The sequence below is a fragment of the Notamacropus eugenii genome, chromosome 1 (genome assembly GCF_028372415.1).
Source record: "Notamacropus eugenii isolate mMacEug1 chromosome 1, mMacEug1.pri_v2, whole genome shotgun sequence".
Classification (NCBI taxonomy): Eukaryota; Metazoa; Chordata; class Mammalia; order Diprotodontia; family Macropodidae; genus Notamacropus; species Notamacropus eugenii.
In genome coordinates, this window is record NC_092872.1 from 146,251,710 (window position 1) to 146,266,991 (window position 15,282).

Consider the following 15,282-nt stretch of genomic DNA (forward strand, 5'->3'; position numbering starts at 1 on the left):
CAGGTCCAGAGAGGAGGAAGGCAGGACAGGAAGGGAAGATTCTCACCAGACTCTGTAGGATGTTCTCAGTGGCGCTGAACTGCCTGGAGCCTGACTGTTCCATGTCTGCCTTGCAGAGGAGATTGGTAATCGTAAAATCGAGTGTGAAACACTCCATAAGGCGAGTGTCTGTTTTGGGGAGAAGAGAAATTGAGTCTTGGATACATAGGATCAAAGGATTACAGATTTAGACTTGGAATGGACCTTCTAATCCCTGCATCTTGCAGGTGACGAACTTGAGGCCCAGGGAGGATTCACTGTAGTGGCCACGTTCCCATACACAGTGACAGAGGTGAGACTTGAAACTAGGTATTCACGACTTGTAGACAAACGCCCTATTCAATGGAACATGTTGCCATCCATCAACTCCAAAAAGGATACCCAAGTGAAGTTCATCTATACTTTACTGGAAAGAAAACTGGCCATCTTGACTCCAATTATGCATCTGTGATAGGACCTCCCTAACCCCTCCCTCCACTACCACCTTCTTCTGCAACTCCCACCTCCTCTGCTTACAGTCAGTTTCCCAAAGAAACGCTTCACTTCACACTATATAGGACACAGAGCACAGACACATGGAATTAGTATGGGAGGAACTGAGGAAGAGAGATGGAAAAGAATCTCGCTGTCAATGCAGACGGGAAATGATGGGGGGAAAATTAAGGATGAAAACCACCCTGGTCAACCTATATGAATGTCAGGAGAAGATAATGTTTTAGTGTGGTATGTGGCAAAAGGGACAGTGCGAGGCTAGGTCCTTAACTATCCCATGGAAATTGAGGACTAAACTACTGAGAGACCACAGGTCATCACTGGGCCACCACTTTCCCTTCTCCTTCAAGAGTATAGAGGAAAATAGGATGGGGAAGAGGATCAACAGTTTACTTTGCCAAGTCATGGGTCCATAGAGAAATTACAACACTGAATACTCACTGCTTCTTGCTGCATTGGAAGGCTATTAATTCTGACAGAGGGGAGAGAAAGACATAGAGAGACAGAAAGAGAGAGAGACAGACAGACAGAGCGAGAACGAGAGCGAGAGACAGAGAGACAGAGAGAGAGAGAGAGAGAGACAGAGAGAGAGAGAGAGAGACTAAATTAAACTGATGAATAAAATCATCCAACATAACTGCAAAGGAACTATAATGAAAATTCTCTCTAATTTCAAAGGGACAACTGATGAACTCTGGTACATATTGAGGCCTGCTACATTTTTCTTGCTTTTTTGTAAAATGGCTAATACAGAAATGTGCTTTGCATAACTTTAACATATATAACAGGAACCATATCCCTGGCCCTCTCAATGCATGGGGGACAGACCGAAACTAGGGAGAGGATTTGGAACTCAAAATTTAAGAAAGAATGGTAAAGAAAATGGATGGATCCACAGATCAGTAAGATGAGGTTCGTGAGAGACTGTGAAAAGTATGTTGTCCCTACACGTTTCTTTTGGAAACTCTCAAATTTTACTTTGCTGTTTGCAATTGGAAATGTCAGCATTTCACCAAAAAAAAAAAAAAAAAAAAGAGGAAAATGAACTTACCACAAGGACCGCTAGATTTGACAAGGGAGTGAACAGAGTGTCACACCACTCAAGTCAAAAAAGCCCCAAAACAGAGGTGCCAAGAGAGAAATGCCTACACAAGGAAATTCTTATGGCAAGGGTAGAGAGTGCTGGATTAGGAATCAGGAACATCTGAGTTCACATACAGCTGCAGATACTTACAACAATGGGTCAAACCAGGAAGGGTCACTTGATCAATGTCCCTTTCAGTTTCCTCATCTATGAAATGGGGAGATGGTTAAAATTCCCTGTAGAACTAAATTTAAAAAATATCTAGACGGAACTCTGTGAACCCTAAAATACTAACTATATCATGTGCAGCAGCAGCAGGAGTATCATCTTCGTGATTAAGCCAGACACAATTCTCATTTGGTGATCCAAACATATTTTCCAAAGTCTTATCACTGTACCTTACTGTGAGGTTTAAAGAAGTCTACTTACTTGTAGACACAAAAGTAGAATAGCTGGGTTCTTGGGTTGTGGTATAGGAGTGGGTACTTGTAGGAGGTAAGGAGGTGGTGAGTGCAAGGAAAGTCCAAACAAAGTGGTAAAACAATGGGGCTGGTAGAGCTGATTTATCCCCTTTTGAGGAGCTGTTGCTAGGCAAGTCACTATGACCCTGTTTACATAAACATTCTAGTCATCGATAAGGAAACCTTAAAGTGACAGCAACACCCAACTGCCAGAGCAATGGTGGGCTTCAGGGTACCTGTACTTAGACTCCCAGAAGATCCTTGGGTCCCTAGCCCTGCTGCTGAGGCAGTGACTACAGGCAGCTTTGTGGAAACAGAGGCAGCTGAGCCAGTGCCTGTTCCCCACTGATTTCCGTTGCTAGAGGGCTTCGTTAGAGCAGAGTCAGGATGAGTGTGGTCCTAGGGCTTTCTAACACAGGGGATAAGTTAAGTCTTCTGTGCTTGAAATTGTGCCCAGGGATGCCTGGGTCTCCTTTAGCGCTGGGCTCAGAGGACATTCTATTATGGGCTCACCTTCAGAGACAATAAAGATTCTGGGCTACTGTCCTGTAAAATCTGAGTGAGCAATAGACTTGGAGACTCAGATAGTTCAACCTGGGTCACAGCAGCCAGATCTGTACCGGATTCACCCTCCCTTGGTCCCTGTGGGCCACCTAGATGAAGAGCTATTCTCTCTGGCAGTCTGAACCCCACAACTTGCTACAATCTCTCCTAAGTTAACACTAGGAGAAAGTGAAGGTGTCACTTCAGTTTGGGTGCTGTATCGTGGAGGACCTGCAGAGATGTCTCTAGTCACCTTGATGATTGAAACATACTGGCCTCGATGACTAAGGTGCTTAGAGATAGCTCGGAGGTTTTCTCTAGGCCTCTAAGCAGGATCGCACTAACGATTTTCTCTAGGGGAACAAAGGTAGCAGAGATGATCGATGAGCCTCCGGGAATGCTCACTGACAACACTGGGGCCTTGGGAAAGAAATTGGTCAGTGGAACATCTCTGCTGCTCTCTGCCACTCTATGTAGGAGCTCAGGGCTAATAGGGAGTGTAAGGAAAAGAAAGACAGTGTATGTGATTTGGGTGCTGAGAGTCAGATTTCGGTTTAACACATATAGGAGAAAGCTGAGCTCATGTGCTCCAGCTTATATAGCTCACCTCAGAACAAGCTATTAGACTGGAAGGAGAGCGCCCTTGGCCATGAAGGGGGGTATCTGGCCTAGTGATGATGGCAATTGTGACCTGAGCTAAACATGAGGACCAGGGGTCACCTCTTCTTGTTGGAGAAAAACCCACAGATACTGGTGATGGAGACAGCAAATGCTGGTGTAGTTATTACCATGGATGAGTCTATTTCTCCTCCAGGCCTGGTCTTCTGGACTTTGTACTACCGAGGGTGAAGGATGTCCTATAGACAGCTGGCTCTGGGCTGCACCCTTCCACAGGACTTGATGAAACTTCCCTGAGATGAGGGTGCTGGTATCTGAGATTGCAGGGTCACCTGGTCTGCTGGTCCCCCACGCTGGGTTGATAGCTGAGGCCAAAATACTCTCTAACACTTCACTGTACCTGCTTCTGAATTCAGTCTTTGGAGCAACAGTACTACCCCTCAGGGACTGTGGTGACTATGCTGTCTCTGGGCTCTAGGCTGGATGATGTAGTTGAGCTTCTCTGAGCTCCAGGCATGGCCATGATTCCCAAGAGGCTGAAGGAATGTGAGTAGCTGGGTCCTTCAGTCAGGCAGAACAGACAAGTAGGGAGGGTTCCCTCAGGCCAGAGTCTTATCCCTGTGTTTGCAAAGCGCATCTGTTTTCTCTTAGTGCTTGCAAAAGTGTCTGTGTTCTCTGGGTAGGTGCTGTACAACTTTTGACCTTCTGTTGGCCTTTGTGTAGACATCAAGAAAGGGCTTGCGTCCCCTCCACCATCTGCTGGGATGGTGCTTGGAGGAGTGAAGGACAAGGCAGCTGAACCCGCCTCTGGTCCTGCCTGAGTATGCCATGCCACTGGCGTGGTCTTTCATGGCTCACAAGATCCTTGGCAGACTGTGGGATCTGCTGGAGTCAAGGAGCAGGGCAGGTTTATGGGAATAACCATGGTCACTCCAGAGGGTCTCAGGTGGAACTGATGTTTCTATGGGAAAACAGAGTTCCTCTGGGTGTCTCAGATTTGAACCAATTTGTGATCATCCCCACAAAGAGAAGATGGATACCAAATGGTCGCTGAGCCTAGAGGGGTTTCCTTGATCAGGCCTCTCTTCCAGTCTCTGAAACAGAATTTGTCACTGTGAAGCTAGTCCTCAGGATGGTGGTAGACTCTCTTGAGCTGCTTGTCACAGCAGACCCACTGAGCCACCAACTGTATTCCTGGAGGAGAATGCTATGAGCACAAGAGGTGGTTAGCATGTGGGCAGGGTTGGTCTTCTTTTGGCAGGGATACTCATTTCCTCTCAGTGCGATTCTTTTTTCCTTTGGATAATACCCAGTCTCCAGGACCCCATTTTCCTCTCCAATACACATCATGGGCACTTCATCCTCTAAAGGCCTTTCACAAGCCCTGTTAAGGCCTTGAACCTACACTCTGGCCATTTCTCCTTGAGCTTTATTACTGCGCCAATGATCATACCAAAGACTCTTCTTGCAGGATTCATGCTTAGTCCCTAGAAAGTCTCCCCTGGACTTCCATGGTCCCCATTGGTGAATGACTCTCCTGATCTATTTTTTCATGAAATCCAAAGTCATGCTTCATTTCATCCCCTAGATCCTCTCCAGATCTGGAACTGTGACCAAATCCTCACTGCCATTCTTCTCGAATATCTTGTGTCCATATACTCTCTTGGTCCCCCACGGACCATTCCTGCAAGATACATAACTCAGTTGTCTTTCGCTGGGGACCACTCCTTTCTATATGTTGTCTCCCCCATTAGAATGAAAATTCCTTGACAGCTGGCTGCCTGAGGAGCTCAGTTTCACACCTTTGGCATATCCATGCTGAGAGAAGTTGTGATCTTTGATACTGGAGACGTAAAGGTCCTGCTACAGCCAGTGCCTACTCTTAGGGTCCCTATAACAACCAGGGTAGATATGCTTTGATTTCAGTTCCTTGGTTACTTGTCTGTGGTGCCGATACAGTGACTTTAGAATGCGTTTTGGAAAGAAAAGGAGCAGCCCTGGCTCCTGTCTCAAGCAACTGCTCAGTTGGCTCAGTGGACAGTGCTTGCTCAGTGCATGTTCCCCTCTCAGGACTAGTGTCATGTCATGGTGTTTCTGAAGGAGAAATTAAGCTGGGATAGATCTTGCTGGGCTCTGTCCCTGAGATGGCACCGTTGGAAACCTGGCTCTCCTGCAGCCCTGATATCAGAGTCTAATCTGTTTGGGTCACTCTGTTATTGGCCTCGGTTGCAAGAGAAGACAATGGACCTTCTGGGTCACTCTCCCACGGGGCTTTGATGATAATTAATGAACTCTGAATTTCAAGTGGATGAGTCTGGGACACAGCAGCCACACTTGAACCTGATAACAATATGGACAGCAGTCACTGGGGTTCCCCATGCCCCCTGCCACGTGGAGGAAGGGCTTATGACTCTGCTGGTCAGAATGGCTTCAGAATTTTTGGAGAGTCTTCTGGAACTGCAGGAGGAGCAATGGCTGAGTTCACTTCAACTTCTGTGTTGAGCCCTGCTTGGAATGGTGCTCTTTGTGGTCTCTCTGGTTAACGTGGTCAGAGGAAGCTCTGAGCTCCCCTCTCTCTGCATGTGGAACACTATGGGCATCAGTCCCCACAAAAATTGAGCCAGTGCTGACCAATGAACCTCCAGGATTAGTCTTTGAGAAGAGTGGATCTTCAGTACAAGTGGTGGGTGGTCAATGGGGCATTGGTGCTTTTCTCTGATAATGTATTTGGGAACTCAGGGCTGAGAGTGACCACAGGAGGGACAGGGCCAACGTCTTTGATTTTAGTGCTGAAGATGAGTCTTTTGGCATCAGGCCTTGGGGCAGTTGAGCTCATGTTCACTGTGCAGGGAGTAAGACCAGATGAACTTACAAGAGCAGAAGAAGACAGTGTCCTTGGCTATGCAGGGATGGTATCTGATTCAGCCAATCGTCAGATCCCTGGCCTCAGAATTGGTAGATGAAGGAGAAACTGTGCTTTGTCCAGGGAGAACCATGCAACTGGTGCTGAGGCTAAGAAGCAGGACTGAGATCACTTGAGCTTCTGTGTTGTGCTCCATGGGAGCACAGACAGATATCCCCAGTCATCTTGACTGTGACAGTATGGACTGTGCTCCGTTGTGGCCAATGGGAGACTTCAGGTCCACGCTGAGTCTATCAATTGCAGTGTAGATTGTAAGCTACAGTCCCGACTGGATTGAACCAGGAGGGGTACCTAACCTACTTGGTACCTCTCCCATAAGTGCAGATAATTACACAGGAGGTCCAGGTAAAGGAGTGATCAGCAAAGCACCTGTGGTATTTTCTCCCACTCTACCCAGAAGTTCTTGGTTGGGAGTGGTCTCCTGATAAAGAAAGAAGATCGTTACGACCTTGCTGCTGAGGAGGATGCTCAGGCTTTCAGTCCCAAGATTATTGAAGCTCATGGCTTGAACTTGTATGGAACCCCAGAGAAGGTGACTGGAGACAAAGGACAGAAGGCCTGTGGCAAAGCAGACATAATACCAACCAATCACCGTGAGATCCAGGGCTTCAGGGTAAGTCAAGATTCAGGGATCACCATTCTTATGCCAGCGATCCTGGTGATGGATACAGCAGGTGCTGGTATATTCAATACCAAGACCCAGTCTATTTCTCCTACAAGCCTGATCCATATAAGTACTTGGGGTCTGCGATGGAGTCGTGTAGCCAGCTGGCTCTGGGCTGGACCCTCACACACCACTTGACATGAGGTCAGCCTTGCTCCCACCCAGATGAAACATTCCTGGGATGAGTGTGCTGGCATCTGAGGCTGCAGGGTTACCTGATCCGATGGCCTCCCACATGAGAACGCTGGTGCGAGGCCAAACCACCCTGTCAATTTTCACTGTCCCTGCTTCTGAAGTCAGTCATTGGTGCAACAGAGGGAGTATCTCACTCAAGGGCTTTGGGTTCTGTGAGCTCTGGGGGAGGAGGTTCAGCTGGGCTTCTCTGGGCTGCAGTCATGACCAAGTTTTGTCATGTTTCCCACAGAGGGGTAGGAGACTCTTCTGCAGTAGCTGGGTCCTTCACTTAGTTGGCTCAGAGAAGAGGTGGAAGCCCTGCTGTCAGGCCCTCCTGGCCTTTTGGTGAACACGTGCTCGCTGGCACCGATTCCAGGGGTGTCGCAGAAAGTGCTGGACGATGCTTTAGCCTCTGTTGGCCCTTCTGGAGACATCAAGAAAATGCTTCTGTCCACTCCAGCAGATATCGTAATGATGGTGGTAACAGGAGAGGACAAGGCAGCTGAAACTGGATCTGTTACTGTCTGGGTATCCTGGCTCTCCAGGGTGTTTCTCCACATCTGCTAGTCTGGGTTTGGCCTCGTTTCCGTAGCCCTCATTGCTGTAGAAGTTGAAGACAGAGTCCAGGTGGGAGTGAGACAATGAAATGTACAGACTGGCTTTGAAGGGAAGGGTTGCCTCTTCATCAGAGACTAGCACTCTGAAGCAAAGGAGAAGGGACAACAGGATATAGAGTCAGAGAATCCACTAGCTCATTTTTTAGAGTAGGAAACTTATGCCTTAAAATTAAGCAACCGTTTCAAGGTCACATAACAGGAAGTAATCAGCAGAAATTGGAATTATACTTAAGTTTCCAAATTTTGCTATAGTGCTTTTGAAGTATTTAATTTAGCTACATGGTTCAAACTACCATCATTTGGTATAACATATATATATATATATATATATATATATATATATATATATATATATATATATATATATATATATATATATATATATATATATAATATTTCATGTAAAGCAGCAAATCAAGTTCTCTGACCACAGGGAAATGTTCAAGCACCCAACACGTGAACTGCTGCAATATATACTATTAAACGGGAAACAAGCACATCATGAATATGTCAGTCAAGAAAAATAGGAAAACACGTGCTGGGAGAAGTCACTAATTTTTTTCAGACACATATCAGAGGAAGAAAAAACCCCAGAACTGTGAAGAATGCTCAATAAGCTGGGAGAAGCCACTAATTTTCTTCAGGGACATATCAGAGGCAGAAAAAAACCCAAAACTGTGAAGGATCCTACATAAGGAGGGCAGTAGTGCATATCACAGCACTCCCTGTATCACACACTGTTCTAAATCTACTATGATTTTAAAGGTTCAAAGTAATTCTTCATGTTACAATCCTTTCGATGATTTTTTCCCACTGTTAGGAGAGAGAGTCAGCAACTTATGACCTGTGTGTGAAGGCAAGGAGACAAGAAAGCTGACACGTGTAGCGAGTGGGAAGGAGGCTAGTTTAGTAAGAGCATCGAGTACTTTCAGAAGAAAAATATCTGAACCATCAGAATTCATGAACATCTCTGCCCTTTCCTTCTACCGCTTCTGCATCTGGGGTCTACTTAGTGAAAAAGCCAGGTAGACAAATCTGTACCCTTTCCTTTTAATTAGAAGGCTACTCTTGATTTTCTTACATAAAACATAAAGTTCTGATTTAAAAAGTTAAAGAATATGACTTCAATCCTTTATTTACTCACCTTGTTTGGATTCGGAATTTTCTGCTACTCTCTTCAGATGTGCGGAGAGAAACTTAAAGGTCTCATAATGATGTTCAGGCAAATCATGAATCAGTAAAAACATCCTTTTAGAGATGGATTTAAAACTCTGGAGAACTTTGTGGTGTCATTCTCCAACTGCCTAATAATACTCACCAGTGGTTTGAATGTTTGTAGACGCTCTAGGGGATCTTCTTCTTGAATTGCTTCAATAAACTCCACATTTTATTTGACAATACAAAGACACTGTTTCTCTCAAACGCTTAGGCTGAATGCATTCTTTCAATTGTTAACGAAATGACAAATGTTGATTTGGAGAAAAAGAGTGGGTCTTAAGTAGGTTTAAAATTTAGGCCTCCACAATGATATCAATTTTAATGAGAAAATCCTTAGAGTAATTTAGAGTGCAAAAGTGCCTTGAGAGCAGGAACTTTGTCTTAAACATACCTCTCTTTTTCCTGCCCCCAACATCAACAGAAAGATCTTTTGGCTTTGTGTGTATAGCAACATAGGTGCGTGTCTGTGTGAGACATGCTCAGAAAAGATTTGTTGATTTATTAAAAACATGTAAATATAAGTAATATGGAATAACATGTTTAAAGAGTCTGAGTGCCAGAAATAAGGAGGGACACAACAAGGTAGTTTTGCTGTATGTAAATAATTTGTATATAAATTTGTATTTATATAATTTGGATATGAACTTGTTTTCATGGATTGACCAAAAAGAAAAAGAAAATACATTCTAGTTCAGCCCCATATAACTCTATTTCCAGTTTAATTTCCTTTGAAATTCAAACCTAAGGGTGGGGAACTTCAACTGGTTTTATAGAGGATAACTTACCATCTGATTTCAGTAAGCTTATCATCACTTTCAAGTCGAGCCATTTTTAGGAATTCAAAAGGGAAACAGGTTATGTGTTCTAATCACCATGAGATTTTGAAACATTCAGATCAATGGGAAGGAACGAATTAGCTTACATCACCATGTCTATCAATATCAACCATTCCCTTGTTGAGTGCTTCTTGCATACTTGAGATAGCAGCATTATTTCCAAGGGTTCGGTAAACATCTGTATATTCAAGTCGTCATTCTTCAACTGATTTGCAGCATACGTCAACTCCTAGTGGAATCTACTACAAAATAAAAAGAGACAATTCTAATGATTATAGGCCCCCCTCAAATGGTCTTGTAAAGCTGTTATTTATCTCTATATATTTCTCAAATAAAAGATTTCCGATTTAGGTCATGGGAAGTAGCTAGAGAATAGTGAGCTCAGTTGTAACTGAGTTAAACATATCTGGAACACTGGGATGGAAATGAGTATCAGCCAAGTGTTATCTAATAGAGTATTGCATGGGGGAGTATGGAAGACTCAGGTGGTATTTATGCTGCCTTCAACATTTATTCGTTGGGAGAATTGTGCGCAAGTTACTAAAACTCTGGGAAGACCCAGTTTGCATGAAACGCATCGAAAGACAACGGCAACATCTTTCTCACAGTGTTGTTATTGTAAATCTTAAGGTAGCAAATATACATTTGTTCTTATTACTAAGAAATCACTGAGTTAGTCCGCTGAGCAAAGAACACTAGAAGTCAGGCAATTAGCTCCTGAACGGAGAAGGCGGTAGAGCCTTCCAATCTCACATTAGACAGATGAGCCATATTTCAATGCACTGGACCAACACTGTGATATCATCAGTCCTCTGGGAATACGAAGGAAGAACAACAACAACAACATAAGAAATATTTGACAACAGGTCTTCTCTAATGTTGCTTCCCACGTCTGCATACAAATCATAAAGCATTCCTTGAAAGATGGAACAGGGATAACTTCAACTTTGGATTAGTCATTTCACGGGAAGCACAAAACAGACACTCAGAAGCTTGCTAGAGGAGTTCAGCATTGTTATGGAGGGTGTAAAATATAATGCCTCGGTGAAAAACAAGAACATGGTGGTATCAGTGGGGAGATCCTACTGATGCTCTTGTTCAAAAGTGACACTGAGCTGACCACAATTTCCATGTCTTTATGCACAATATCCTAAGTGACATCTCCATTTTCTCAAAAAAAGTAGGTCTAATACTCGCCACAGGAGAAAAGAAGTCAAAGGCATAGAATGTCTACTGGTAGACATCTTATAATATCCATTGGGATGCTCAGCCTGAAGAGAATGTCAACGTATAAGAATATTCAGTGATTGTTTGTAAGGTATTTGGAGGACAGGTAGATCTCCAAGGTCTCCCAACGATAAAAGGTAGTGACAAGTGGGTTTTCAAAAATGGTACGTGACAATCAAACATCTCAAAATTAATGGAAACAAAATGCTTATCAAGTATGAAAAAACATTGGAATCATTAAAGCAAAATGCTCTCTGACAAGCTCTTACAGCAAGGCATCTGCCACCCAGATATTGTCATCCTTCTTTGGAAGTCTTAACGGCATAAATCATCCTGTTGAATGACTCTTTGATAATAATCATCTAGTGAGGCATAAGATAGGAGATATCAGCAATGTATTGAGCACATCCAGCCCAGTGCCTAAGGCAAAAAGGGATGCCCAGTGGATGGTGAGTTTCTCCAAATACTCTTGCTTGCAGATGACATCCTGTTCACTGCATCAAGCAACAACACATTGCAGAGCCTCCTGGAAGAGATCTGCAATCATTCAAAGGATAGTGACTTGACCATCCAAAGAAAAAAGGAAGACCAAATGGATACCCAGATTCCAACCTATGTCTGGCTGGACCCCTACTGAATTTGTCTAACGGTATCTCCATGTGGGTGCAGAGAGGAAAAAGAAGATGAGAGCTCTCCGGATTGCTTTTGGAAAACTGACCAACCCCAAGCTTCCCCAAACAACAAAGGCCCGGCTATTCAGCACTCCCTCGGAAAACCTAGAGACGAACCTCATGTGGCAGGCAGAGAAGGGGGCTTGGTTGGTGTGAGCGGCCTGCAACATATCAACAAGGCACTCCAAAGAGCAAGAGTAAAGGTGGTCATCTAACAATCACATGGCAGAAAGAGAGGATGGACTGATTTTGGGGAATGGGAGGGAAGGAAGAAAGGAAGGTAGGGGAAGAGCACTTTCCTACTGCCCTTGTGTTGCAGGGAGAAAGAGAGAAAAGTTCCCAGCATTTTGACAGAGAATCTTGGGGAAAATATAGACACACAGGTTGAGCAGGCACAGACGGCTTGCAAAGTGCATCATGGAGGGAACTCCCCAAATCATGAGACAAAGCATCTAACTCAGTGTTCTTTGCTTCAAGATTCTGCTCAAGTGACCACTTTCTTCAGCAGGAGGACTCTCCTGGTCCCTTCGGGGGCGAATGCTTCCCACTCTCTCCAGGTTACTGTGGATCTCTTCTGTACACTGCTACCCACAGGCATGCTTTTAAACCGGTTAGTGCAAGTGCTATGAGGCCAAATGCTGTTTCCTCTTTTGCCTTCACAGCCCCAGAGGCAGGCACAACACCTGGCACGTAGTAGGCATTTCAATGTGTGCTGAGAGACTGGCAATACATGGTTGCAAGTCACAGATCACAACATTCAAAGGTCAACACAGAAGTGCATGCAGGCCACAAGTAGGTTATCCACTAGAAAAAAAAAAGTTGTGTACAAGTGGAGAATGTCACAGAAGTAACCATGACCCACATAAAAAAGATGAGTCAGCCACTGAAGTGAGGACAAGGGATTACCAATGGATACCTTGTGCCACGGGTGGTGGCACAAAATGTCAACAGAATGAAAGTAAGGTCCGGCATGTATGTACATCCCTGCCAGGGACAAATTAACGGAAATACATGATTTTCTGCATCACACATTGTTCTCTGTATCACTGGAAGCAGCAGCCACACTGAGGAGATTACAGGTATCTTAGACTCTTAGGGTACGAGCAAAGATTTCGTCTCTTGCCAGATGGATATGTGCTGGGGGGCAGTCATCCAGTCTGACACCAAAGGTTCCTACAGCACTTGGATTTTTCTCAAATATTTCCTTCATGACGTTTGCAATGAGTTTTCTCCATGTGCCTTTGTATTTTGGAGGACTGAAGTCATCTCTGATTATTGTGGGAAAAAGGAGGTGATTTATTTGAGAAAAAGCAAAGGAAACAAAATTGTTTGAATCATCATTCAAATACATGAACAAAATATTTTGGCTGAAATGGCATCCCTTCAATATTTGAATTTTTAAGAAAGATGCACCTATTACCAACGTGGCAAGTCATTCTAATTCCTCACTTGCCATTCATCAGTAAAAGAAAATTAACTTCTTCCATATATTTTAAAGTGCACTAAGTGTTTTTCATGCCATTATAATGTAAACTATGCTGAATTTTTCACTGAGGAAAACCTCCACAAATATTCACAAAGTATCTAGTATAACTAAGCTGGAGATACAGAGAAGGATTCTTCAAATATTCTAGATCCATTATCTTCTACCCCAACATCTTCAAGTTTCTAATGGTCCTCTATTTATACTAATATATATATGTATATATATATATATATATATGTATATGTATATATACACACACACACACTCAGGCATGCATGCATATGTATATGTGTGTATGTATATGTGTATGTGTGTGTATGTGTATGTGTGTGTGTGTGTGTGTGTGTGTGTGTGTGTACAAGTGCTGACACTCTAATTTCTTTTCTTTTGGGCTAGATATTGTGCGATATTTTCAGCAGGTAGAGCTCATTCTAGAAATACTCATTCCTGCTCTGCAACCGAAGGGGCTTAAAGAGTGTCCTATAGCCCACAGAGGTAAAGAGCCACAATCCCTATGTGCCAGAGGCGAAATTTGCACTCAGGTTTTGACTCACTCTGAGGCCAGCTCTCTGCCTGCTATTCCATGCTGCCTCTCACTCTTGTATCTACAGAGAAAAGTAAAGGGGTGGATAATATATGTGGGGACTGTCATATTTCCACTGCAGATAATAGGATCATGATGGATTCTTGATGATGGGTCTTAGGGAGAGTTTATGGAAGGGATATTTACATTATTAATGCTAGCATGAGAGAGTCCTGTGAAGAAAAGATGGAGCCTGAAATGAACTGGATCACAATGTGGGCATCTTCAAGCATTAGGAGAGCCCATCTCATGTATGTGTATGTCACGCTATAATATCTTAAATTGCCCAGGATTCATTTCCACATAGGTGTGAAAAATGAATTTTGTATTTGCAATTTTCAGGAATACATGTTGCTTGCTTTTTTATTTTTGTAATACATACTATAGAAAGCTACATTTTTGTGCCTAAGCCTAAATGGAAAAGGACCCCCGGGACTATGGCCCTTACAAGCCAGGTAAAACCAACCACCAAGACTTAGGAAGAATATTTAGGAAAGAATTTTGAAAGTTAAAATATTTTGAGAACTTAATATTCTAAGTAGTCTCAACCACTGAATTGTTACATTTCTCCAGCAAAAGCATGGTCCTTTACTGAGGACATCTTTCTTTCTGACTCTTCTTTGGGAGAAGGTGGACTGTGAAATTTTGATTCCAATTCACTACCAAGCAAAGTCTGCCTCATAATGACACTCTGGCTGCGTGTTGTTGGCAAACGGTCTGCTTGGCTGAAGCAAGAAAATAAAGAGTTGCTGGCTTGATTTCCACACCTTCTCCTCTACAAATCCACAAAGAAAAAAACCCAAAACTATAACAGATGGTAGACACCTTACCATATCAGACTGCTATATTCCTTTATCCTCCAGCTCATGAGGTCGCCATTAGTGACCCCAGGATCCTTATATAGCAAGTGGAGGCCAGGATTGAAATATCCACTTTATGGAAATGCCCACTCTTTAAAATATACTAAGTGGAGCTTTACATTTTCTCCCTGAAACCCTGTGGGACTTCAAATAAATTGCTAGAACCTACAAAATCCTCGTCAAAGACGCCTGACATTATAGAATAACTTTGAAAGAAATGGAAGCTGGGGAAAGTTTGGCATGAAATGAAGAAAGTTCAAACTACTTTCACAGGGAGTATCTGCCACATGAGTATCCCTAGAAGACACATTCTATCACAGAAACTCTATTCATAACCTAGAGTGTATCTTGGTTATGGGAAATATGGAAAATATTGGGAAAGTAGAACAGTAAGATTTGGATGAATCAACAACTGGGACTTATTCCATTCATGACAATAAATTTATTCTGAAGACTCTTAAAGATCCTGACTACTAAAAGGAACTTGACTCATGATCAAGATGGCCAATGGTCATTTTGCAAATTGTTTACAATGAGATTTTGCCTGAAGGTTATAATATCTAGCTAAAATTTACAAACATTTAACATGTAAGGAAGTGAAATTATAACAGATTCAAACTAGAAATGGATCAAGAGCCTTGTCATGTGTAAAACTGAAAAATGGATAGTTTTAAAGTGTCTACTACTTGGATTAATATTGTGCATGTTCACCCTTGGTTGCCGAAGAAGACCAAGCCATCAGAGAAATAAAGACATGACCTGCGCTGGACTTTGTTTTGGGTGAGG

General features: G+C 43.3%; 1 protein-coding gene across 10 annotated transcripts in view; it reads right to left on the minus strand.

Annotated features, from left to right (window-relative positions):
* LOC140520878 (mucin-16-like) overlaps positions 1–15,282 on the minus strand; it is a 94,008-nt gene that overhangs the window by 19,433 nt on the left and 59,293 nt on the right. For 5 of the 10 annotated variants that reach the window (XR_011972702.1, XM_072635347.1, XM_072635355.1 and 2 more), the window contains 2 exons: positions 9,619–9,911; positions 47–7,698 (listed from right to left, as the gene is read on the minus strand). Coding sequence is in view for 9 of the 10 variants with exons in the window: in XM_072635347.1 (XP_072491448.1) it covers positions 47–157 (111 nt within the window). In the remaining variant the exon portion in view is untranslated. The remainder of the gene's footprint in view (positions 1–46; positions 7,699–9,618; positions 9,912–15,282) is intronic. The other 5 variants (XM_072635310.1, XM_072635290.1, XM_072635327.1 and 2 more) reach the window with 5 other exon arrangements.